Here is a 25,858-nt window from a genome sequence, read left to right as displayed (position 1 = left end):
CATTTGCAAGTGTTTATATCCCGACGTATGTTGTACATTATAAGTCGGCAGATACGGTTGGATTTGATCCATGTCAGAGAGCCAACATTTCTCCTCCATCTTCTTCGGCGATGACGATGCTTTTCGTATGGGTGTAGTGCATGCCTGAAATCTTTCGTATATCTCAATGTGAAAAATTGACAGTATAGCGCCAGGAATAGTATCATCTCACTATAACACGAGCTATCAAAAGAGCTTGATGAGGCCATTGGTACCACCGATGCTAAGTTTGCTCACAAGATTTTCACGTAAATAGCTTCCATTTTCAAAGCTAATGTTCAAGTGCGGCACGTGTGTGGCGGCCCGGCTTTCATGCATCGCTGTTACCGGCATACAAAATGCGCGCAGAATGGTTGGAGTATCGCGAGAGCCGCGGATACGAAGATTTATTTAGATGTGCTACGCCATGTAACTACGTATCATGTTGCTATGTCTTGCTTTAGATTATATCAACATCAGACCCTTCTAACAGTTGTAGTTCATATTATACGCTGCATGGAAACTCTGGAAACTCTGGAAACTTTTCCAATGTTAGATCTCCCCAAGAACTGGATATCGTATCTCCGTGTTCGGATTTTTGCGGACATCGGCGTTACCGAATACTGTTCTGTGTGGTAAGTTTTCATGTTAATAATCGTACGACCTGAACCCAAAGTAGAACCGAATTACACCAAAACGATAACCTTGCCACTGCGTTTTGACAGACCGATTAGGATTACACAACTTGACTTGGTATTGAACACGAACAGTGTTAACCCGGTTTCTCGCTGAGTGAGTTGGGAGACCCGCCACCTGTCTATCGAGTTATCGAGAGGACAACAGAGAAAATTGCGGGGGAGATGGGTGCTTGGTTATTGGTATGTTTTCACTGTTATAGATTTTCTTGGTTCCACTCTGTTTGGTTCCGTTGAGACGCCAATAGGTGCTTGACACAGATGTAGGAAGTTCAGCGGATGGCATTTATAGAAGAATGGGGTAAGTTACAAAGAGGTTAGTTAATTTTATTTTCATAATGGGGTGAAGATGTTATTGGACGCAGACTAATTGGGGAACTAGTGTGGAAGAATACCGGAGTATGATGTGTAGTCTCAAACGGGAGAGTTGAAGACGGAGGGTTTGTTTTATAAGAAATTAGTAGGTGCGGAGAAGAAAGAACCAAGAGCGGCTGCTGGGAGCTCAGACTGATAGCACGGGGGTACTTGATGAACTTAAGAAATGGGTAAATAAGGAGACGCCAAGTCACGTGCTCCAGAACGACCACGTGTGCTTGACAAGAAGGACACAAAAACATCGTCGAAAACTTGAGAATTCTATCAGAAGAGCGGAGAGCAAGATAAAGTCTGAGAGGGAAAAGAGACGTTGATGAAGAGGATGTGGTTAATTGATGACTAGGGATTGACCAGGTCTTGCCAAGTATTTTTGCTTAGTCATGATGTGATGATTTTGTTGCTTCCGTCTGTCCACACTTCTTTTCCAACGTACTTCGTATCTCTCACCACCACGCATTCTAGGTCTGCTCTAGACACTCTTCCTAAATTGTTGTTTTTGGCTGATTGATTATCTTTCGGACTCTCAATTTGAATACCCACGCGGCTGGGAATGCCGTGTATTGTACTCGGCAGGATTGAAAATCATGCAAATCAAAGTGCATCGAAGAGGGCTCCTATGAAAGAGAAAACTATGCTCATTGATATTCGCTCCATTAACTAAAGCGATACCTAGCTTGGGAAGTAAAAAAGCATCAACCCAAATCGTCACGAAGACGGCTTCCAGAATAAGGGGATAAACTCGTGCCGCCTAGAACTTGTCCCTTCGAAACGTGTACTTATGATCGCACCATAAGATAGCTCTTTCAAATACCAACGTCGCCAGTGAGCTCAGCAGGGAAATGAGAACTTATGAACATTCTATCATCCATCCTTACCAAATCTACCCAAGGCTACTTTGTACCAGGGACGAAGGCTGCTGCAATACTGATTTCCTTACCACCAAATGATTCTCCTCCAATGCAACCTTCTATCTCCAAATTTCGGCCCTTTACTTTCATAACAAGCTCGAAATCAACTCTATAATACCTCAATACTTTTGGACCGTCTTGCTCTATTGTCTCCTGGATACCTCCAGATCTGATTAATTCGCTGAAGTCCGAATGAATGGTTCCAACTATTTGAGCTCCTTTACACCGTTAGACAAGCCAAACGCTTTGAATTGTGAAACTACATACCTCTATTTTTAGGGTGTGAGAATTTGTAATGTTGCTCAGTACTAGTGTCCGAGACATATAACTCTTGTTCATAGATAAAGGTCTTTCGTGCTGCGGGAAAGATGAAATGTACGTCCATACGATATTCTTTGGCGGCCGGGATGATTTCTCCCTAGTTTATAGTCAGTACTATATAGCGGGCGAGTGTCGAGAAAAATTTCAACTCACCTTCTTCACTACCCAATCCATCACCTCCAAATATGGTACACCGTCACTTGAATCGTTTATTGGCTTAACATTTTTATGTGCCGGGATACCTATCGGATCGTGTTCTTCCTGTAAGAAAAATCCGTAGCTGCATAAGCTCATTCTCTCTAGCTCATCTTTTTCCTTATCAAGCGCCCGCAAGATTCCGCCGCTGGCCATCGCTGTTTCTCTGTCACGAATTTATCAACTCAGTCAAACATTTGAAACGGGGTGGGGTCTTACAGGTATTCTGGATCATTTACGGTTTCCAGTTCGATGGAAACACCCGTGTCTCTTTCGAGTTTTCTTAGTCGTCTCTCCAATGTCTTTCTGAGAGATGGATTGTTCGAAAATCCTCCAATCAATATCACTTTCTAGATTGTGCCAGCACGAGTTAGCTCTTTTCGACGCGCTGGGAGTTTTCTCTATCATTACCTTTATAATGAGTCCAGCCTCTCTCGACAGCTTGATCTGATCGAGCATTAAATCCATATTGCCTCGGAGACATCTCTCAAATATTCTCCAGAAATCGTTTCTAAATAGTGTTAGTTGCACGACCAGTAAAAGGGCAGAGATTCATCTACCTCTTGATTTTAATGCGATTTGCTGAAAAGCCCTTTTCTGGATTCTCGCGAAGGCCGTCGATACGAAGAAAAATCGGTGCCATATTCTGATTTGTCACATCCATGATTCTTTTCAATGAATTTTCGAAGTTTACTGTTTGCTGGTCGACAATTCCTTGAATAGTTCTCCCATTGATCTCTATGTCGGACTTTTCACTCTCCAGACGACCAAACAGGTATTCTTTAAATGCTTCGTTCAAGTAGCTGGAGCCGTAAAGTCCGCCTTTGCACGATCAGTAGATGAACTGGATGGAAAAATATACCATCTTACCTTTCGCAGCTACCTCTTCTCTTTTCAATCTAAGAGGCTCCGAACCACTAACAGTGTATGTAGTAGCATCAACTGTTCCTCCACCGGCGTCTAAAAGTATGAATGTTTCTTCTGGCTTTACACAGTCAGTTGACGAAGCTTCAATAGAGAATTTTCACTCACAGAAATGCTGTTGCTGTATTCAAGCACGTAAGCTGCCGCCGCTTCAGGTTCCGACACAAGAAAAAGGTTGTTAATGCTACCAAGGTCCGATCGCTGAATGGCGACTTCCATAGCGCTTTGCATTTTCCTGCATGCACTGGGCGACCAGATGACAGGCACGCATAACACATGCTCTACAATTGTCGTATCTTTGAGTCTCCGGTTTTCGTGCAGGTATTTCTTCGCATGTAAAAAGAGCTGTTCGAGGTATTGGACAATGACGTCCTCGTTTGCTTTGATGTACTTTCTAGCTTTGAGACTCTTCAAGACTGGTTTCAGTTCCTCGCGGATCTTCTCAGTCTCATAGCTGGTGTCCAACAACAGTTTCGACCTCATGACACAAGTGTATTGTTTCTTATCCAAATCAGGCTCGCTTAGTTTGCCTTGTACCTCGTAACCCCAGTACATAATCTTTGGCGTTGAACCAGCATCATTGAACCCATCGTCATCTGAATCATCATCGTCATCAAATTTCAGCATCGGCTCATCGTTGTCTGCATTGTTCTCTATCGCCAGTTCCTCCAGCTTGGCTTTGGTCGGATACCAACTCTCAGTCGGCACGTCAAATCGAGGCTTCTTTTGGATTGACATTGGATCAGTGGCATATCCTCTCACGATTCCGATTTCATCTTTGCTGCTGGCAAAAGCAACACAACTAAATGTCGTTCCGAAATCAGTTGAAATGATCAGACGGTCAACTTCATTCTCGTTTCGACTGTCGATCTCCATTGGCGAGCCGCCGTTGATGGCAGTCATGTTGTCTTCTGTTTCAAAGAATTTTGATTCACGGGGCTCTTGTTTAGGGCGATTGGGAGCCTTCGGCGCACGTGGTAAGAACATTTCTGATTTTGGTGAGTTCACTTTTGAGTTAGCTAGAATATTTTGGTATGTTCGATTAATTTTGAACATATGGGACAATGAGAGGGAGTCAGAAGAGGAGTTCATGACTATCTAACTAACCTGGAAGATGGGTTTCCGTATGGGGTTGAATGATTTGACGAGTGCCAACTTTCTTACACTGTAGTGAAGAGGGACAATCAAAGCTGACAAGCTATTGGAGACGAAGTATGTTTTGTATTTCAGTATAGCCTCGATCGCGATGTCGGCCTTTTCATATAAAATTTAAAAAAGATTATCAATCAGGAATGAATCAAAAGTGTACTAGGTACGCAGAGAAGTGTATATACTAGGTAATTCCTACACGAACCGCTAGCGCGTTATCACGTGTCCACATTCACTCATCTTGCGACAATATTTTTTTGATTGGAAATTTGATAAAGCCGTCCCGCTTCTCATTATGTACTAGGTATCCGATACTCGTATCCCACAAAGATTTTAGAAAAGTAAAGAATTCTCGATCAATCAATTCCAACCACAATCAACTTCAACTTCAACTACAATCAACTTCAAACCACCATCAACTTCAACTACAATCAACTTCAACCACCATCAACTCCAAACCACCATCAACTTCAAACCACCATCAACTTCAAACCACCATCAACATCTCTCAGGATCTTGAATGAAAAATGGCCCAAAAACACATCATCGCAAAATGGCTAGAAAGTCATGTTGTCCAATTGCTCTCTTGGGCTGAAATTGCATTCAAACATGACAATATCGACTTTGACAAGACTGTAGTTTCTCACCTCAAGCAAAAATGTGGGGTGGATTATACCATCAAACAAGTCTCTCGAAAGCTGCAAGGCTTACTGGATAAATGGGGCACTCGCGACAAAGATAGTACTCGATCCAGAACCATCATAAATAAAGGTTGCATCTGCCTGGTTAATCTTCCAGATGCTTTGAGGGGCCAAATCACGGCTGCTTGTGAAGACTTTGAAGTCGAGCTTCGCGCCAGCAAGCAACCTTCAAGATCTACAGATAATGGCTCAAAGTCGAAAAAACATGGGCGTAAGAATGCTCAGGCTAATACTCAAAAGCCAGCACCTGAAGTACAGGGTGAAAAGACTTCCGGCTCAACTCTTCCCAGGACCCCTATTAAGCTTAGGAAAAGAGATGCTAGTTCGATTCCAGAGGAATCTCAAAACACCGCAAAAAGAAGAAAGCTCACTGTTCGTTTAAACCCCATTCTCATGGTCTCTGCTTTTTATTTGAACAAAAACTGACCGTTAAACGAAATAGCGCGATTCGACCCTTTCACCAGAACCCCAAGGCAAGGAAACTCACAATCCAATTCTTCCTAAAGCACATACCAAGCGTAAGATTGGAGACCTCGATTTCGACACAGTGGTATCTAAATCTGCCACCAAGAAAAGAAAGGTTAATGTTAGTAAATCCTCAATGTTACTAGATACTAGTTGTTTGTATATATACTGATGTACGAAAAAAAATAGCCTGATTCGACTCCTTCACCCGATCCCCTCTCGCGCACTCACTATCAATCTTCTCACACGATTGAAGATAGCCAGGATAAAAACACGCAAACGGCCAGCGAGAATGGTCAAACTACTCCTCGTGTTCAGTCGGCAACATCTGTTCGCAGAGGAAGATTATCACAAAGATGTGATTATTGTCGACGAAGAAAGGTGGCATGTAATGGCGCCCGTCCTGCTTGCTCTACTTGTACGAAGAAGGGCTTGCAAGGCAGTTGTTCATATAAAGATGCATCAGCAGTTTCAGAATCTCGTGAAAAACGTTTGAGCTTCAGTGAACCGGCTCATCATGTTGAAGATGACACGACAGACGAAGTAACACGATGCATCTGCAAGAATACTCAGACCTATACCGACTGGGTTCAATGCAAAAACTGCAGTGTATGGCAGCATTTCGTTTGCGTTGGAGTGGAAATCACAGAAGCAAAGAATATAGAATTTTCGTGCGGAGAATGCAGCACCGAAGCCCCGCGTGAGAAGCACATTGAGGAGGAGCCATTGTCGAAAAGCAGCGAGGTTTGCGATAAGCCAGGATATGGATCACAAACTGACAGTGTATTGCTTGCTTTGGCGAAAGAGGATGTCTCACGTCTGCGAGAGATTGTCGAAGAAAGCAATTTGGAAGTGGTCGAATTAAAAGAGAGTCTACAGGTCGCATCAATGGATGCACGGCGTCTAAGGTCAAACCTGGCGCAATTGGGAAAGAATTCTCCGGAGTATGTCCTTGATAAAAAAGATCAAGAGATTAAAGCCTTGAGGAAGGAGCTGGAGACTCGTAGGTTCTTATCAAGGTTTACACAGCTCGGTGACACATCCGACGAGACCTTCAAATATGAGAGTGTTCAAAATTTGGTTGATGTTTTTAGTACAATTGATCAACTACCATTCGATGAAATTCCAGTAACTATCCCTCCCGGGTTGGATCAGGAGCTCGAAAAGATCGTTCTTGATACTTTCGGCCAAGACGAAACACTCCGACAAACCGCTGAAGACCTTGGAGCCAGCCTTTCATCCATGAAGACACACGTGGTCTTCAGAGCTTTAACAGCAAGCTTTCTGAAACTTTGGGTATTCGAGTCCGATTTTCCGCAACTTGAGGGCTCATCCTCAGACTATGTAAAGAGCATCAGAAAAAAAAATGACTGCTGCAGGTGAGTTTAACATCTCCACGTTGAATCTAAAAACATTTGCTAATTGACTATCAGACGGAGCTAAAGCAATGAGAAATCTTGATTTGGCTGCTCGCTATGATGTCATCTCGAGTGAAAAGTTCAAACACCAATACATCTACCCCGAGGCCGAGCGTTTAGCTATAAAATACTCCGAAATTATGGAACCACTATTTGCCAAGAATCCTGGTAGCGAGATTTTCAAGAATTGGAATGGATTCTCAACTTGGAATGATGATAAGGAGACATGGCAAGATCGTCAATCTCGACTCATTGAAATGTTTCGGGTGGCCTTGAAAAGCAAAGCAGATTCCACATTGAATTTCAGGGATTATGAGTTGGTTAAATTTGTACCAGGTACTCCATATGACCCTAAATCTATGTTCAACGAAGACGCTCTGTATAGAAAACCTAGCGGAAAAAATAGCGATTGGGTTGTCGAATTTTGCATTCAGCCGGCAATTTATGTGCACGAAAAGGAGAGAACAGATGATTTCATTAGCTCCCAAAGCTTCATGCGCAAAACTGTACGAAGCGGAATCGGTATGACACCATCAGTTAAAGCTGAGGTGCTTCTAAGACCAAAGAATGGTGGCTCTCAGATTTGATTTGATATGATATTAGCTGCAAAGTAGGTGGATTGAATGAGCGGCTCGCAAGGACTTACCATTCCACAAGGATGGAATGTGTACGACTAATGTATAGTAGCTTGTATAGAGATTAGAAAATTTGTGTCGTTGGGCTTCTCAGCTTCCGAGAATAGATATTAATACAAAGAGAATGTAGCAAAGCTCACATGTTTATCGTTCGTGATCTTGTGCGGTTGCTACCCCAAATCTTTCTCTAACACACTCTCAAGCTTTCAAACTGCGAGAACACTTATGATTTGGACTAACGAGGGGTTATTGTCTGCAGGACTCGAATCGACCATAGGAAATATTTCTCATTTTTTCGGAGTGGTGCTGATCCGGTCATCAATATGTATGCCGAGAAGGGTGACCAGTCGTAGGCGATTTTACCCCACGAAAACATCAGCATTGAGCCATCTCGGCCGTTCCTCACCGTCTCATCGGGTTTCAACCAATTAGTTGGTCTGGATGATCTCGGCGTATCTCACTACTATCTTCCTAAATATATATTCACACAACATACCATGTTACCAGCATCTGCTTATCATAGTCTAGTACCATAATTAGATAAACGGTTGAAGATCAACGATGTTTGTACACGTTGCGTTTACTATGTGCTACATTCCACAGAGTTGGGACTGAGCGTTTTGTTCCTGTAAGCCTCAAGTAAGGTTCTCAATCGTCGTCGGAAAATTCCCAGTTTCTATCGATTTTCAACATGGAGTTAAAAAGTAAACATACAATCGATGAGAATATCCTTCATGTCACATCCATCTTTGAGAACACAGGAGATCACGCAGTCATCGACCATGAAGTCACCACTGATGAAGAGATTCTCGTCTCCCTAGGTTACAAACAAGAATTCAAAAGAGAATTATCAATATGGTCATCTTTTGGAGTTTCATTTTCCTGTCTAGGCTTGTTACCATCGATCGCATCGACTCTGGGGTATAATCTTGGGCATAGTGGACCGGCGGGCTCGGTATGGGGATGGCTTGTTGCGGGAATCTTGATACAATTTGTAGCATTTGCGATGGCGGAATTGTGTTCGAGTATGCCGACGGCGGGGGGTCTGTACTATGCTTCGGTGGTTTTGGCACCGGAGGGTTATGGGCCTTTGTGTTCTTGGGTATGTTTTCATTTTCCGAAATGTGAATCTAGATTAACGTCTTGAGAGATAACCGGATGGTCAAATTTTGCTGGTGAAGTAACAGCACCGTGTGCGGTTAATTATGCACTTGCAGCTATGATATTGACAGCGGCTCAAATTGTTCATCCGGATTATGTTGTTCAGACATGGCATGTATATCTTTTGCTTTTGGCTTTGCTAGTCTTACAGGGGCTTCTGGCGATGAATTCTACTAAGTTTATTGGAGTCTTGAATACGGTTGGGACTATCACGAATGTGATTGTACTTTTGATATTCGTCATTTGGTTTCCAGCGGGTTCGATCAATGAGCCGAAGACAAATCCAAATAGTATGGTGTGGGCTTCTGAGGGTCTTGTTAACGGGACGGAGTGGCCTACTGGATTTTCTTTTTTGATGGGATTTCTGTCTGTTATTGTAAGTAAGTCCAATTCTTGGTGTAGATCGATCAGACTAACATATAATAGTGGACATTGGCTGGTTATGATGCACCTTTTCATTTGAGCGAGGAGTGCTCAAATGCAAATATTGCTGGTCCGAGGGCTATTGTCATGACAGCTCAGTTGGGATTATGGCTTGGTTGGGCGATCATCTTGGTTATTGCGTATACTGTGAATGATATCCAAGATGTAGTTTCTGGACAGTATAGTCAACCTATGGTAAATATCACTCTTCGTTGAGCTTTGAGTTTCTGACTGGCTCTGTAATAGGGAAGCTTGTGTCTCCAGGTCCTTGGCCCAAAAGCTGGACTGGCTATGTTTTCACTTAACATGATCGCTCAATTTTTCGTTGGGCAAGGGTAAACCACCAACTTTCCCATATCCCTTGTCTTATTTTGTCGAAAAATATTACCTAACTCTCATCTCCAGTGTTACAGTCGTCTCATCCCGCGTTGTCTACGCCTATTCCCGCGACGGTGCTCTCCCCGGTTCTCACTGGCTCAAACAAGTAAACTCTCACACCAAAACACCCGTCTATGCCGTCTGGTTTGTCCTCAATCTAGGTGCACTCCTTGGTCTCCTTATGTTTGCTAGCCCGGTGGCTATTGGTGCTGTTTTTAGCATGGGTGCTATTGCGCAATACATTGCTTTTGTATTCCCTATTGCATTGAAAGTTTCGCCCTGGTATTGTTCTCCGTATTCTTTAAACCTCCCTCGTCATTCTCCTGTTTGTCAACTTGGAGCTGTTTACTGATTAGCAACAGGTCCCTGGAATCTAGGCCGTTTCTCAACACCCATTGGTGTCGTCGCCGTCGGATGGGTATCTCTTATAATTCCAATTCTCTGCTTCCCTTCCGTTACAGGCGCGGATCTAAATGATTTGAATATGAATTATACATGTTTAATATATGGGGGTACGATGACTTTGGCTATGTGCTGGTATGCGATCAGTGCTCGGAAATGGTTCAAGGGGCCAAAGATCAATGTGGAGCACATGATTCATAGAGATGGTTCTGGGAATGGCTCTACAACTGGGGATATGGAGAAAGCAGTTGTGGAAAAAGACGGGCAGATAGTGGGTGAGGATGGATCAAATGAAATTATGGAGGGGAAAGAGTTGAATGGCTAAGAAAAGAAGTCGGGGTGAAGGGGATGATGGCTAGATAGTGTTTCGCTGGGCAATAAAAATAGCGAGATCTGGGCTAGACACTCTAAAACGAGATGGAGAGAAGAGAAGGAGAGAATAATAGACGTGATTAAGACACCCGCACAAAATGCAAAATAAATGAAGGCTTCGCACCAAGTGTGGCTACCATGTGATATTGATCATGTGTTAGTACGTGTTTTAATCATGATCATAACCATCATCTTGTTATTCTGCTTTATTTTTCCACCACTTGGCAAGTCTTGATACTTACAAATTCGACCTCAAGGAATCACTGAGTATACTACCTCCGAAGAGATTCTGCATAATGAGGCTGACGAGGTTTCATTGGGGGCGATTGTGCGATAGCCGGTCAGCAATTGATCCCCGCATCCTCATGGTTATTACAGCTTTACAAACCAATCCTTCTTCTCAAATCATTATTCACAGTGTAGAGTCTGGAGACTTTATATCCTTCTCAACCCTTGAATCGGCAATTCTAATGTTGTTTTAGACTCTGAGAATTCATCAACAATATTGGCATCGTGTCAAGTGTTCTTGTGTTCCTTAACCACGACCTAGCAGCTTTCAACGGCAAAATCAAGCAAAATCAGAATGAGTACATCACAGCTCCAAGCGAAATCTTCGGTCGATGGTTATTCTGCACTACCGGAAGAAGATCAACATCATATGGATGCTTTAGAACGTGCTGAGGTCGACGATTCGACGAAACTCGATTCGGTGGAAGTCTCTACCCCGTTGCCTGAGACGGCTAAGACTCAGAAATTATGCCATTATTGCGAGCAAATGTTTTCTACAATTGAGAACCTGCAACTCCTAGCCTCCGAAGAAGGCTATGAGCATAAGAATCTAAGAGGACTCGAAGAAGCAGGGGGTCGTGGATGCGGTTTATGCAAAGTCATAAGAAAATGCTATCCTAGATTCAAAACTGGGAATTCGCACATGAGGGTGCACGCTCGTCTCGTTGAGAATAGAATCGAAAACAGACTGCCCATTTCCACGAGGAACTCGACGTTTGTTGAAAAACACTTACTCCCGAGACTCAGAGGATCTACTATATTAGCTGAATATCCGTTTGATGGATACAAAATTGATAGACTTACTGTGAACTCTCCCGAATCTCCATTCAACCAGATTTGTCTTTTGGCTGATGAAGGTGAGCGTATTCTTCGTGTAACCGTTTTTTACTAATTCGTGTCTTCTAGGGAGTTGGGCGGGTCTGTATATTGAGCGGCAACCTCTTGTGGCCAAGGACAATTTTGAAAGAATCATCCCCCAAATTAAGAAGTGGCTAAATGACTGCCACCATCATCACTCAACATTTTGTCGATACTCTACACCAAAATTACCCACGAGAGTGCTTCAAATAGAATCTGAAACCACTAGTCTAGTTCGCTTACATGTGAGTAGACCCGATCAAGAAGACGACTATATTGCTTTGAGCTACTGTTGGGGTGGACCTCAGAGCTTTAAAACTACTGCTTCTACCTTAGAACATTGCATGCGTGGCTTTGACAGCAATGATCTACCCTTAACTCTCAAGGATACAATTTTCATCGCTAGAAGTATTGGCATACGATATATTTGGATTGACGCACTGTGTATTATTCAAGATAACGAGGTTGATAAAGCCAGAGAGATTGAGAAAATGGGAGACATTTACAAGAATGCCACAATAACGATATCTGCGGCTGGCTCAACTTCAATAGACGGGGGGTTATTCAATCATGAACCCACTCCCGAGTTATTGGAGATTCCATTCTGCTTGCCCGACAAATCTCTCTCGAAGGTATATATTTCAAGCGACGTGTACCATTTTGAATCAGAAGATCCTCTGAATAGAAGAGCCTGGTGTTTCCAGGAATCAATACTATCACCCAGATTGCTTTCTTTTCGATCTACGGAACTAATATGGCAATGCCAGACCTTAAAATTTGAGCCCGTTGTAAGAAGTAACCATGTATACGCGTGGGAAGTTCTTCAAGCACCTGCAAATGTCTTTCGACGGGACGTGGCGGTAGAAATAACCGACTCTTTTCATCGCGCCAAAACTTGGAACTGGATTGTTGAAAACTTCGCCAGGCGTGATCTTACGAACCCTGAAGATCGCTTGCCTGCCATTTCTGCTATTGCAAAAGAACTCGCTTTGGTGTGGAATGACGAGCATGTTTTTGGTTTCATGAGAAACACAATCGAACACCATTTGTCTTGGGAGGCACAAAGATTTTGGTGCATTGATGGTAAGAATCTTAGCAATGTGAGAAATCGACGTGTTCCTTCCTGGTCCTGGGTCTCAGTTGATTTTCCGATCAACTTTACAGACATGGATGCGGAAATTCATGTCACATGTCTTGAGATTGACAACACGCCAACGTGCGGGAAAATCGTTCTCCGAGCCAAAGTTCTCTCCCTAGAAGCTCATCCGATGAACAGTGAGCAAGAAGAACACTTCCAAGACTTTTACGATTTCCGTGAGAATCTCAAGGCCGAAGCGTGTACACTCATGCTACTGAGAGAGCGTACTTCTTATAAAGATGGTAAATGTGACCAGTCCTTTTTGATTTTAAAAAGATTGAGCAATGGTTATTATCAGCGTGTTGGTCTATTTAAATGTGAATTGTATTTAAGGGCCTACCCTTTGGAGGATTGGATGCGACCTAGTACTCTCAGACGATTGTTCAAATCTATTGAGATGTCTCGAATTACTATCATTTAGCTACTATGGATATCGCAGGATTCGAAAGTATTGTGAGGTTTAGAGTTCTAGGAGCTGATCATTGAGACCGAATGATGATATACATCTTCATCGATTTGAGGTAGGAGTTTATAGCGGTATTATTGCTAGACTAATAATGTCTCTTTGATTAAGTCACAGAACTGAATATTTGTTCTAACAGTCTCATAACCACAAGTGAAGTCTAATTATCTGAGTGTCCTACTACCTACGTTACTATAGCAGCAGGACATTCTTACAATAAATACATTTTCCTTTAGCTACGTGAATTCGTTTATGGCTTCAATTTATACACAAAACGGAGACCACGAAGCCAAGAGGTCAAACCCCCCAAAAACTTTGAATGCACTCTCATCACACCAGAACAGAAGTCAAAGAACTCAAAATCGTAATACTCCCCTCGAAATACTCATTATACCAAAAACTCCCGAAAAAGCTCCTCAACGTAGTTTTCTCCACCAGTAATTAGAAGAAACAGGAACAATACAACTCCGAACCTAACCCAAGCTTGCAAGAAGTCCATCACTCCAGAGAGGTAGTCATGAAGCTCCCACCGAGTAACATCCCTCCTCAAAGAAATAAGATAATCCAAGACCTCCTTTTTAATCTTCTGAAAAGTCTCTCCAGACTCCCGAATCCAGATTCATACAGATTCATATATATCAAATCCCTAATCTCCCGAATTAGATTATTCCCATGAAGAAGCAGCGGAGCAGCGGAGCAACAGATATATATATATATATATAGTTATGTATAGATAATAACATCTTGACCAACAACACAATCATCCTATTAGTGATCACTCTCTCAAATAGCTATTCTAGATGCCATATCATTCCCAAGATACATCAGGTGATAGATGATCTGACAAGAATAGTAATAAGATTACAATCTGCTTTCTTCTCACTACTCGGCTCTAACACCCTTTTACCATCCCACCATTCTTGACAAGATATTCTATTCCATTCCCATCCCCATCAACTCCAACTCCAACACCCAACCCTCCCCCAAAAAATGATCTCCCACCACAAACTGACTCGCAAGATCTCACAATCAAATCCTCGGGATTAACCTTACTCAAACTCTTACAATTCTCTTTATCCCCTCTCTCCCACCCCCAAAGAATCAAGACTACATCGAAAAAACAAGTACCAAATGCTAATCCAATAATCACACAGATAGATTGTTTTCCCCGATCCCAACGCTCCTGAAACAACTACGAGTAGATTAGTACAAAACAACATAATATAATCCACAGTGAAAAGAATCCAGCGTATAATCCACGCACAACCATCTCACAATTATCTAATTATCTCTCTTCACCAATCAACCGAGTTGAAATCGCAAATTCATATGAGAAGGAAACCCCAAACCCAAATAAAAGCTACCAACTTAACTATCCAGGATACCTAGTTATTTCGATTAATTAACTAGAAATCTAATTATCCAATCACGCAGTTATACATCATATAACTTACTGTTAATCAAAACATAAGTTATATAAATCGAAAGTGAAGATAATACTACCAAAGAGAAAGAATAAAAAGAGGGAGTACATAGCAGAGCACGCTCTTATTGCTCCCGAGCTGGCCCCTCCGACTTTCAGACCCTATGTATATTGTATACGCTATATATATCTAAACTGTTGCCCCTCCTTTGCATCAGTCAAGTCAAGTCTAGTCATATGATTCTGACTCTGATTCAAATACGAGTAACTCTTCGTAAAGTCCGTAGGAGGATATGGGCCATTTTCACCCCACCCCTTTTCAGGCGAACTCAGTCTTGATTTACAGCCCTGAAAGGAAAGACGGGGAAAAATAAAGAAATAGAGAAGAGTGACATACCACCCCATGAAACACACGGCACGATATGATGAGTAGAAAATCTCCGTTTTAAATCTACCAGACAGCCAGACAGAAAAAGTCTCGAGCGTACATACATACATATATATATATATATATATACAGTTCAAACTTGACCTCTGACCGGCCTGGAGACTCCAACTAATATACGATGATATAAGACTTCACTTCACCATATCTATCATTTCAAATCCACTGAAATTCTCCATCACATCTCATTACCCCCTCATCCCAAAAAGCTTTCACCAAAACCCATAGTCCATCTAAACTAATCTATCCAGCATGTTCAACAATCTCACTCTTGACCTTTCCGTTCTCCACCCAAGTCCTCAACTGTTCAGGCAGAGGTACCTCCTTATAATCTCCTTCACCATCGGCACTTTCCAAATCTGGAAGTAGTACATTTACACTACTACATTTACTCGTGAAGACTTCCGTGTTCAGACTCTCCTTCCCTAAGTAAATTTGAGCACCATCAACTTGATCCATCATAATAGTTGGCAATGTGCCTAATACTTGAAGTGCGAAGTTTGGTGCTTTGATAACATCAATCGATGAGACGAGACTATCAATTACCAAGGCAAGACGAGGGGAGTTATCAATAGAAATTGCGTTTGCTTTTCCTTTAATGATAATGGTAGTTTTTGAGCAGCGGGAAATGAGAATTGAATGTGAAATGGATGCTTCAATTGTGATTGGCTCGGATTCATTTTCGTAGTTTTCCTTTTCCGAAATATTAGTACCTAACTACTCCCACTCAAACGAAAGGGTAACTCACAATAAACCACTTGTTACCCTCCAATTTTTTAACAGGAGGCTTCTTAGTTCTCATACTCTCTGGCTTAGGTTTTTTACCAGGAGCAGGACTCTTCCCTCGGTTCGAACTAATACTGGATTGACTATCACTTCTAGTAGGAACTGTAGCACCAGCTCTCAAAGAAGGATTTTTATGTGTCATTTGATCAGCATTCACTTTGCGCAATCCTTTTGTAACATCTGCTCCCTTATTCAATTCGGAGAAAACGGCTCCTAATCCAGCACCTGCATCTGCTTGTTTTGGTGCTGGCTTTGATGGGATGTCATCGAAGACTGGTGGTGGTGGAGGTGGAGGAGGTGGTGGTGGTGCGGCTCCTCCGGCAGTTGCAGCCTTTGGATGAGGAGCTTGAGGGGCTGGAGCCTTTTGATCAACATTATTGATCGCAACTTCCAAATCTTCACCCTTTGGATTCCATGGAATACCATTTGGGAAGTTATCCTTAGCATATTCGCTGAGATCTTTAAAGATTTGATAGAATGCTTGAATCCATTCGACTTGTTTTGGGTCCCTGTAAACAAAAATTAATGACCATCTACGATAATTATATTATAAAACCTACTTCTCCTTGAATTCCTTCAATACTCTGTTTCCGTAGTATTGAGCAGATCCCAATGATTCATCGACATGTTTATATGGCTTGTTATCCATTGTAACCCAAGCAAGTACACCAATACTTTCAGAAACTGCACTGAGATGATTGAAAAACGGTGATGCACGATTGGACTTTCGGATATCATCAACAGCAGTAAATGAATCCTGGAGAGGTTTGATGAGCTTTTGGAATGGTTCATCCTGCATGCCAGGTTTCTTTGACTTTGTAGTAATCAAAATATATCTTCGTTGTCCGACATATGCCTTCAATACACTAGATGCCTTCGATGAATAAGTTAGCTTCGATTTCCTATCACTCGGTTAAATGACGCTCCGCTGGCTCTCCGAGGGCCGCTGCCGCGGAGGCAGGCTATTCGCATAGAGCTACTTCGAGCGCAGTGAGATATGGGGGTTTGGGGGCTTGCCCCCATCATGACACCTTCCATCAATCAACCGCTTAACCAATTGATATAGAGCTTCCCTCATATTTTCCTGCCCACCCCTACCTTTGCCGTGAGGATAGAATATTCGAACATGAGATGCCCCTCATCCACTCCATCTTGTGCCATGCATGCATCTATCCACCCCCACCATGCCACGATGAAATCAATGAGACCCTTGAACCTACCTGCTGCGCAACGACCCCTCCAATTTCATCACTTAAGTTGACATATTTCTTAACCGCCCCCTGAATAAAATTATCGAATTCTGAGACTACTCCTGGGATTGGATCCTCGATGATCTTTTTGATATCTGGTGTTTGGATTGTTGGTGGCGGAGCTGTACCATTTGCTTTCGCAGCTTCGACCGGAGGAGAGATTAGAGGGATGGATGATGAAGGAGGAGGCGGAATTGTAGAGGAAGCTATATCTTCAAGACGAGAGGTTGCGGCTTCGAGTCTGGAGATTATGAAGGTTAGCTCGGTGCTGGTTATGCGAGGATCGATTGATGACATGTTGATTTAATTTCCAGAAAAGAAATGGGATGTGTATGTAAATCAATGTATGCAATGGAGATTCTGGAGGTAGATGGAAGTGGAGTTGTGTTGTAGTATTGAGTTGTGATATTGAAAGGACAGAAATATGAAGCACAATTACCGTTTTATGAGCGTCGTCAAATTATGCATATTATTTACAGCTTCAGGTCGTTGAGACATGTTGAAGTGCAGGAATTGATCCCAGTTCTTGTTGAAGAAGGAATGATCGATCGAATAGGAGGTTGTTTGAGAGTATGGAGCTGTCTGATTTTGGATGTTTCGTTGTGCTAATGCAAGGGGAAGGAGGTAAAAGGTTGCTAATTACGCATATAAATAATGTAATATAGAATGTTAGCAGGTAGACAAAAGAAGCTATCGATCAATTCACCAGATCGGTATGGAGCGACGAGAAAGAGCTCTTATACAATGAAGCAAGCAAGTCGAGAGAGTGTGTGTAAGGGTACGAGAGAATAAGTGTCGAGGTGAGGCGATGATGTTCTTCATTTAATTCATCTACCTACCTAATAAATCCACGCAAGCACTTTACACCCACTCACAGTTCAAGCTTCACTCCCTCCTTCATTTGGATGCCTTACCCTGACCCATTTTTTCTCCTTCCTCCTTCCTCCTTCGGTAACTTGGCCTAATTACATAATCCCAACATGATCCAAATATAATCTACTCTGTATAACTTATTAACGTTAACTTATATAAGTTATAGGTTAGTTATATTAAGAGAATTATGATATATACAACGAGACAAGGCTGCCACTAACCCGTTTGGTATGGTGTGACACCTGGCTAACATTTGGTGGGCTACGGAGTACCTGGTGGGCTGATGGGCTGCTGTCACTTCATTTGTATTCAGCCTTATGTGTTTATCTCGTACCTACCTGGTTCTGCTCGTACTCTCCTCTCATTTCATTTCTTGTTAACCTCATTCATTCCCTTGAGAGTATAAAGCTACCAACATCGAGGTATACAATTCACACCTCACGTCTTTCTTTTCCATACATTATACACTCATTCGAAACATGGACCAAGATGATCAAATATCTAACAATCAAGAAATCGATTTTTGTACTCTGGGAATGTTCATAATTGGTATGTATAAAGTGGTGTTTACTCATGTATCTTTTATATTGTTTCTTTAGAAAGGAGGGGTTTATAGATATCAGAACAACTTGGAAGATTATGTCAAAGTCGACCGAATTTTCCATGAATTTGATACTTGATTTTGGTCTCTATCTTACATCTAGTGATGTTTGAATTCTATATAGAACTGTTTACTATTTTCAAGTAGTAACTGTTGGCAAGATTCGTGAAACAGTTGGGATGTTTACGTTGTTCATGCATGAGGTGCATACTTCAGATTTGGTGAGACCACATCTAACTCTTCAACCACAACATATACCTTTTGAAGTTATCATGAACTCGCAAATTATCTTGTGGTAAAGAGAGATAACAAAATTTTCAAGCTCATTGTTTACAAAAATGGGCGTTACGATTTCTTATCCGGTATAACCCGGGATTTTACCTTCATGTTCAGGGATGATATATCTAAGAAGATGGCCGTAATCATACTTTGTTTTCTTATGTACAAACTCATCGTCACGTTCTGTTTCGACATAATCATTAACATTCCAATGTAGATGAGATACACTACCTCCCACCAACCCCCTCAGTATATGATGTCCTGGGTGGTGCCGGTTCCTATTCCGCCTTAGGAGCTCGCCTCTTCTCTCCTCCACCGCTCTCCAAAACAATCTCCTGGATAGTGGATAAAGGCTCCGACTTCCCCCCCTCCATCTCATCTCAAATATCCACCTGGCAAACTTCTTGTCTAATCCGTACCGATCCTACCCGTCTAACTACTCGCGGCTGGAACGGCTACGACAGCAACGAAACCCGCTCATTCAAGTACACAACCCCCAAACTCCGACTGGATGAAACATCTATTGCTTCTCATCCTCCTCTTTTATTCGCAAAATCTTTCCACCTCATATGTTCCCCAAATCGCTGTATAGATCTTGTAACACGCATTCTCTCACTTCGAAAATCACATTCCCCCAATCATCCCAAACCACTTTTCATATGGGAACCAGTCCCAGATCTTTGTACACCAGATGAACTTTTAAATTGTACAAATGTCCTTCCATATATCGACGTTCTCTCACCAAATCACTCGGAGCTTGCAGGTTTCATGGGTGATCCTGATTCCGGTATGACTCCTGAAGGAGAAATATCAACGGAAGCAGTAGAACGTTCTTGTGAACAACTCCTATCTTCAATGCCATTGCAATCTTACGCAATTGTTGTCAGATGTGGAGCATTAGGGTGTTATGTTGCGAAGAACGGAGGAAGAAATAGGCGTGCGGAGAAAAATAGAAGAAAACGCCCGGCAAATAGATCTAGAGGCGGGTTGACACTAGATATGAATATGGAAGATTTGTTCGCAGGATTACTTAGTGATTCTGGAGAAATAAGTTTTGAAAGAAATGACTATGTTCCTGTCGACCCGGGGATTGAGAAATGGATTCCGGCTTATCATCAAGCTGGAGAGGGGGAGGAGGAGCATAAAGTGGTAGATCCGACAGGAGGCGGAAATGCATTCTTAGGTGGTTTGGCAGTTGGGTTGGCAAGGGGAAAAGGAATCATAGAAGCTAGTTGTTGGGGTAGTGTAGCAGCTAGTTTTGCCATTGAACAAGTGGGAGTACCGAAACTCGGTGTTTTGGAAGAGCTTGAGGGGACAGAAGGGGAGGAAGATGACTGGGTGGAGGAGGGTGAGGGAGAAGAAGAGGAAGATGACACAAGGGAAATGGAAACGTGGAATGGAGTAGTGGTTCAGGAGAGACTGAGGGAGTTCATGGCGAGAGTAGACATTGCACCTAGTGAATGTCCATCTAGGTAGATGAGCTAGCGCCGGTTTTCGGAAAGCAAATGCAGGGAAATTGGCGATGGGGACAAAAGGACTAGAAGAAAAGGGGGTAATTTTCTCAATGGGGGAAAGCTACAGAAAAAGGCAGAAATCGAAAAGGACCTTAATCAAGATAATATTTTACTTCGCTTATATATAATCTTATCAATACATAATTCATATCCTTACTACCTACCCACCTAGATCTGGTTTTCAGGGAGGGGTCTTTTTGTTGTGCGCAATAACTTTTGTGTAAGTCCCTGAATGATGAGGTTTAAATGTGACATTTGAAATCAGAAGATTAGGGAGTTGATCGTGTAGTACGTCTCATTAATCTGTGGGTACAAGATGGATAGTTGAGCAGCCGAGGAAGCAAGAGAAGGATACCACGTGATAAACAAAAACACTTTACGCGCACAAACCGCGTTTCTACGCGATATCTCCTTTTGAATTGAAATTTCGCGATTGTCAACACCACAGCAACCCCATATCGCCCCTCTTTACCTTCAAATACAAACCACCATACATACTTTCAGATTAAAACCTTAGCACCACGCCTGTTCATAACTTGATATACTTTCTATAATGGACGGCGCACAATTAAGAGATGAGGCTGTCGCCGATCGTGTGCGGTCTGCACAGGAATTTCTTGATCCAAGTATTTTTTCCTGTCAATCCCCTTTATTTACCTACAAGCACTAATATAAATAATCACAGCTGATGGCGCCGCAAGAAGTTATCGATCCGAAATTACTGATATGCTTCGAAAGCATCAACGACGTTTAATCGTCAGTATCGATGAAGTTCGTGCGCACAACCCTGAATTGGCAAATGGCCTTCTGGAGCAACCATTTGATTTTGCTCAAGCCTTCGATCGCGCACTATTTCAAATCGTACAAACACTTCCAAATACCAATGCTAAGCAATCATCTGAAGATACTATGTACTATTGTGCATTTTCTGGAAGTTTTGGTCAATTTGCATGCAATCCTAGGACGTTATCGAGTACGCACTTGAACAGGATGGTTAGTTTGGAGGGAATTGTCACAAGATGTTCATTAGTGAGACCAAAGGTGGTCAAAAGTGTGCATTATAACGAGAAGAAGAAGATATTTCACTTCCGCGAATACAAGGATCAAACAATGACTGCTAGTGGAGCCAGTACTTCGAGTGTTTATCCGCAGGAAGATGAACAGGGAAACCCGTTGGTTACAGAATATGGATACAGCACATACAGAGATCATCAAACGATATCTATTCAAGAAATGCCGGAACGAGCACCGGCAGGACAACTTCCAAGAGGTGTGGATGTCATTTTAGATGATGATTTGGTTGATAAAGTTAAACCTGGTGATCGAGTACAGCTTGTTGGAATTTACAGGAGTTTGGGAAATAGAAATGCAGGACATAGCAGTGCACTTTTCAAGACAGTGGTGTTAGCTAATAATGTGGTACTTTTATCTTCAAAATCAGGAGGAGGCATTGCGACACATACCATTACCGATACCGACATTCGAAACATCAACAAGATTGCAAAGAAGAAGAATCTTTTCAATCTTCTTTCTCAATCCTTAGCTCCAAGTATTTATGGGCACGAACATATCAAAAAAGCAATCCTTCTTATGTTGCTAGGTGGCCTCGAAAAAAATCTCGAGAACGGAACACATTTGAGAGGAGATATTAATATCCTTATGGTTGGTGATCCATCCACAGCCAAATCTCAAGTTCTTCGTTTCGTGCTCAATACCGCCCCCCTCGCAATTGCAACAACAGGTCGAGGTTCTTCCGGTGTTGGTCTCACAGCCGCCGTTACATCCGATAAAGAAACCGGTGAACGTCGTCTCGAAGCTGGTGCTATGGTTCTAGCTGATCGCGGTGTGGTATGTATTGATGAATTCGATAAAATGTCCGACATAGACAGAGTTGCCATTCACGAAGTTATGGAACAACAAACAGTCACTATTGCCAAAGCTGGTATTCATACCTCTCTCAACGCTCGCTGTTCCGTCATCGCGGCCGCAAATCCTATCTTCGGTCAATACGATACTCACAAAGACCCTCACAAGAATATCGCCCTTCCAGATTCTCTCCTTTCTCGTTTTGATTTATTGTTCGTAGTGACAGATGATATTGATGATTTCAGGGATCGACAAATATCTGAGCACGTTTTAAGAATGCACCGATATAGAGATCCACAAACTGAAGAGGGAGCTCCCGTCCGTGAACAAGCACATCAAACACTCGGTGTAGGTGTTGAGCAAGAAGCAGATGCCAACCAAGTAACATCTGTCTACGAAAAATATAACGAGATGTTACACGCCGGTGTAACTGTTACTACTGGCCGAGGATCACATCGCAGGGTTGAAGTTCTCAGTATCCCTTTCATGAAGAAATATATTCAATACGCCAAAACTCGAGTAAAGCCAGTCTTGACTCAAGAAGCTAGTGATAGAATTAGCGAGATATACGTAGCGCTAAGAAATGACGACATGCAAGGCAATCAACGAAAGACAAACGCCATGACAGTTAGAACGTTAGAAACCATTATTCGTTTGAGTACTGCGCATGCAAAGTCCAGATTAAGTAATAGAGTTGAGGAAGTAGATGCATTGGCTGCTGAGAGTATTTTGAGGTTTGCACTGTTCAAGGAAGTGCTTGAGGATGAAAAGAAATCAAAGAGGAGAAAGACTAGACCTCTTGAAGACGAATCTTCAGGAAACGAGAGTTCATCCTCAGATGATGATGATTCACCAGCTCCTACTTCTCACGCACCATCAACGAGGGCAACTCGTACACCAGGTACTGCAAGAACAAGAGCTTCAGGTACTTCTTCTTCTAGAAGAAATGGTGCGACTCCAAGCGGGGCGCCAAATGATGAGGAGGAAGATGATCTTTATTCAGCCAGCCCAGCACGTCGTCCAGGAAGAGCATCCTCAAGTCGCGTACCAACACAATCCCAAACGTCTTTCGCTTCCTCCTTACCTGCTTCTCAGGCATTGAGAGGTACGTCGAGTCAATCACAGTCTCAATCACAGAATGTAGAGGAGGGCGATGAAGAAGAAGAACTTGCAGCTGGAACTGCAGCTCTCAATGTCTCGACGGGTATTACACCTAATCGTCTACAAGTCTTCCGTACAACGATGGGTCAAATGATGAATACCTCTCTGTTTGAGGATGATAGTGCGGAGGTCAATGCTATTATCGAGGCGGTCAATAGACGGATTGGAGGTGGTGCAGGAGGTAGTTTTGAGAGGGAGGAAGCGGTAGCAGCGTTGAGGGCAATGGACGAGCGGAATGATATCATGTATACGGAGGGAGATTTGGTTTATAAAATCTAGAGTTTGGGAATAAGGATATGAAAAAGGGATGTGGATGGAATGGATGAATGTAGGGAATACATGGAAATGAGATAATGAGGAGTTGAGTAATTGATCTGATCTTTGTCTTGATCTGAGTGATTGATTATACGTAGATGATATTCAAGTTCAACCTGAGTGGGATATTGCTAGATAGATACATGAGTGAGTGTCTCGGATGGATGGGACAATAACACTTTATTATCTATCTAGATCAAATCCGAACGAACAACCGAAACTAAAATCACCATGTATATCGAAACAACAATAACAAATATCACCACAGGAAGGTTGGTAAAATTCGTCCAGCGAATGGAATGACTCGTGATATCGTCAAGATTCATTTGGAGATGTGATTCTGGATCGATATTTCCTCGATGAATGGTTTTATTTTGCCAGGCGAATTGGGTTTACTTGGTCTTTTGGATTCGCTCATTTCTCGAGGTCTTTTCTTTTTGATGTATACACTGATACACCAGCATAGCAATAGCTAAGGTATTACATTTCAACGCATCAATACTCAACGTATCCATACTCAACATACTACTACATCGACGCTTGCACTTCCAAAGAACATGTCTCATAGCAATCAACGAGCCCACCCCCAAAACTTTCTCCGAAGAGGTCGATGATAAGATGAGCAAATTCGAATTAGAAGTCTCGAAAGCAGCCTCCGCCATCGAGCCCTTTCGCAATAGTGGCCTATGTAGACCCGAGTTCACCCCAAGTCTCCTCGTCATCTATGAAAGTTTAGAGACATTCCTAACTACGGTAAATAGATTTTCATCAGCTGATAAATGGAAATATTCTGTGGTTTATCTGATTGTAGATTGCTGGATTTGATATTTATGTGTATGTGTGACTGTCGTATTTGTGAGTGCTAAAAGTCTAATATTTATGACTGTGTACATAAGGATAGGAGTGAGTGATAGATATGGAGATAATAGAGTTAGTCACAGAGAATGATTGGCTTGTGCTTCGGGGCAGAGATATAGAATCAGCATTTTGCGAGGTCCGTAGATCTAAAGTGGTGAATGTACTAATCGACATATCTATAGGCTGGTGAATAGGCTTCGATCACACTTAGAAGTCAGGAAGGGAATTTTCCATCCGAGGGTATAAGAGCGCGATATACTATTTTCTATCAAGGTTCAATTCATAAGGATAGAGAATATCAAAGGCATTGGTGCCATCCAGTGGATAAGAATCCATAAGATCACGGCATGTTAAAAACCTTGGCTCCAACTAGTAGCCAAGGATTGAGAACTCTATCATATTGTGATACTGTGTTATGATAATAACTTTCGTTGCTATACGATATTATATATGAGTAGAAGGGGGAAATGACAACAAGAACACTCGAACAATTATGTTCATTCATTGACAGTGAGCAGTCAAAGAGCACCATTGAGAAATATCTTAATCCTACCTTTCTATTACACTTACGTTTTATGTTGTGGGGGAATCGACGATGGTGGGTATGGAAACACAGGTCCTATTTCTCGGGTGGTATTCCAATCAACTTTTACATTCTGATGATGAGAACTAAAGGCTCTAGGGCCTTTTATATATCTCTGGTCCCGAATTCCGCAGTCTGAGAGCTGTGCAGTCAGGGCGGAATATTCACTTCTCCTAGACTAAAACTTATGTAGAGCTGCGATGGGAAACTAATATCGTTTGTGAGATGCATCCAGTATAAAGATTTAGTTCCTCATGACTACATCAAACGATCAATAGAAGAAAGTTCTAGTATTCCTCAAAGGGTGCTGCGTATTGGAGGGAACGTCGTCAGTTATCTTTTGCTTGCCCGTCGCAATCAGAGGACATAAACTCACTTGATGGACCACTTTGTAGAATCGGAGATATCTTGTGGATGGTTGACAGCAAAAATTGGATCATTTTCTGTATTGCGAGAAAGAAATGCACTGGGTAATTGTCACCGAATTTGTGATTCATCTTCAGCTTGCTACCTACACACATGTCAACTTTTAAGAGATATCTTTGACAGATAAACACGTTTTCCGGCCACTTCATGCTTTGGATTAAAAGTCCCGTAGTCCTACAGGCGAATCATTG

At 42.3% G+C, this 25,858-nt stretch overlaps 7 protein-coding genes across 7 annotated transcripts; 5 read left to right on the top strand and 2 right to left on the bottom strand.

The window, feature by feature from the left end:
- Positions 1-1,978: 1,978 nt before the first annotated feature.
- Positions 1,979-4,423, bottom strand: EAF01_011333 (uncharacterized protein; the record flags this gene model as incomplete). The annotated part of the gene is made up of 8 exons (XM_038919590.1): positions 1,979-2,214; positions 2,264-2,414; positions 2,471-2,678; positions 2,732-2,862; positions 2,924-3,023; positions 3,073-3,334; positions 3,383-3,497; positions 3,545-4,423. 8 exons carry the CDS (start codon positions 4,421-4,423, stop codon positions 1,979-1,981), a joined length of 2,082 nt encoding a protein of 693 aa, XP_038764800.1.
- A 689-nt stretch (positions 4,424-5,112) lies between these two features.
- On the top strand, positions 5,113-7,756 carry EAF01_011332 (uncharacterized protein; the record flags this gene model as incomplete). Its single annotated transcript, XM_038919589.1, has 5 exons — positions 5,113-5,658; positions 5,729-5,872; positions 5,941-7,055; positions 7,102-7,130; positions 7,185-7,756. The coding sequence occupies 5 exons, from the start codon at positions 5,113-5,115 to the stop codon at positions 7,754-7,756; spliced, it is 2,406 nt and encodes an 801-aa protein (XP_038764799.1).
- A 564-nt stretch (positions 7,757-8,320) lies between these two features.
- On the top strand, positions 8,321-10,544 carry EAF01_011331 (uncharacterized protein). Its single transcript, XM_038919588.1, has 6 exons — positions 8,321-8,906; positions 8,955-9,341; positions 9,392-9,583; positions 9,635-9,723; positions 9,794-10,080; positions 10,129-10,544. Exons 1-6 carry the CDS (start codon positions 8,496-8,498, stop codon positions 10,491-10,493), a joined length of 1,731 nt encoding a protein of 576 aa, XP_038764798.1. The 5' UTR covers positions 8,321-8,495; the 3' UTR covers positions 10,494-10,544.
- A 579-nt stretch (positions 10,545-11,123) lies between these two features.
- Positions 11,124-13,310, top strand: EAF01_011330 (uncharacterized protein; the record flags this gene model as incomplete). The annotated part of the gene is made up of 2 exons (XM_038919587.1): positions 11,124-11,685; positions 11,735-13,310. The coding sequence occupies 2 exons, from the start codon at positions 11,124-11,126 to the stop codon at positions 13,243-13,245; spliced, it is 2,073 nt and encodes a 690-aa protein (XP_038764797.1). The 3' UTR covers positions 13,246-13,310.
- Positions 13,311-15,398: 2,088 nt separating this feature from the next.
- EAF01_011329 (uncharacterized protein) lies at positions 15,399-17,689 on the bottom strand (the record flags this gene model as incomplete). Its single annotated transcript, XM_038919586.1, has 5 exons — positions 15,399-15,848; positions 15,904-16,450; positions 16,502-16,815; positions 17,162-17,432; positions 17,631-17,689. 5 exons carry the CDS (start codon positions 17,687-17,689, stop codon positions 15,399-15,401), a joined length of 1,641 nt encoding a protein of 546 aa, XP_038764796.1.
- Positions 17,690-18,272: 583 nt separating this feature from the next.
- EAF01_011328 (uncharacterized protein) lies at positions 18,273-20,617 on the top strand. The gene is made up of 2 exons (XM_038919585.1): positions 18,273-18,613; positions 19,162-20,617. Exons 1-2 carry the CDS (start codon positions 18,544-18,546, stop codon positions 20,418-20,420), a joined length of 1,329 nt encoding a protein of 442 aa, XP_038764795.1. The 5' UTR covers positions 18,273-18,543; the 3' UTR covers positions 20,421-20,617.
- Positions 20,618-20,975: 358 nt separating this feature from the next.
- On the top strand, positions 20,976-24,475 carry EAF01_011327 (uncharacterized protein). The gene is made up of 3 exons (XM_038919584.1): positions 20,976-21,084; positions 21,144-24,072; positions 24,267-24,475. Exons 1-2 carry the CDS (start codon positions 21,012-21,014, stop codon positions 23,762-23,764), a joined length of 2,694 nt encoding a protein of 897 aa, XP_038764794.1. The 5' UTR covers positions 20,976-21,011; the 3' UTR covers positions 23,765-24,072; positions 24,267-24,475.
- The last annotated feature ends 1,383 nt before the right edge of the window (positions 24,476-25,858 follow it).

The sequence above is a fragment of the Botrytis porri genome, assembly GCF_014898465.1.
Source record: "Botrytis porri strain MUCL 3234 chromosome Unknown BPOR_021, whole genome shotgun sequence".
Classification (NCBI taxonomy): Eukaryota; Fungi; Ascomycota; class Leotiomycetes; order Helotiales; family Sclerotiniaceae; genus Botrytis; species Botrytis porri.
This window is presented reverse-complemented; position numbering and strand designations above follow the sequence as displayed.

Bases quoted from the DNA above. Each gene is read 5' to 3' on its own strand.
- EAF01_011328 (XM_038919585.1), top strand. From the start codon at position 18,544: ATGGACCAAGATGATCAAATATCTAACAATCAAGAAATCGATTTTTGT. The intron at 18,614-19,161 runs GTATGTATAAAG...ATTCCAATGTAG, and splicing joins TCTGGGAATGTTCATAATTG to ATGAGATACACTACCTCCCA.
- EAF01_011331 (XM_038919588.1), top strand. From the start codon at position 8,496: ATGGAGTTAAAAAGTAAACATACAATCGATGAGAATATCCTTCATGTC. The intron at 8,907-8,954 runs GTATGTTTTCAT...ACGTCTTGAGAG, and splicing joins ATGGGCCTTTGTGTTCTTGG to ATAACCGGATGGTCAAATTT. The intron at 9,342-9,391 runs GTAAGTAAGTCC...AACATATAATAG, and splicing joins TGGGATTTCTGTCTGTTATT to TGGACATTGGCTGGTTATGA.
- EAF01_011327 (XM_038919584.1), top strand. From the start codon at position 21,012: ATGGACGGCGCACAATTAAGAGATGAGGCTGTCGCCGATCGTGTGCGG. The intron at 21,085-21,143 runs GTATTTTTTCCT...AAATAATCACAG, and splicing joins ACAGGAATTTCTTGATCCAA to CTGATGGCGCCGCAAGAAGT.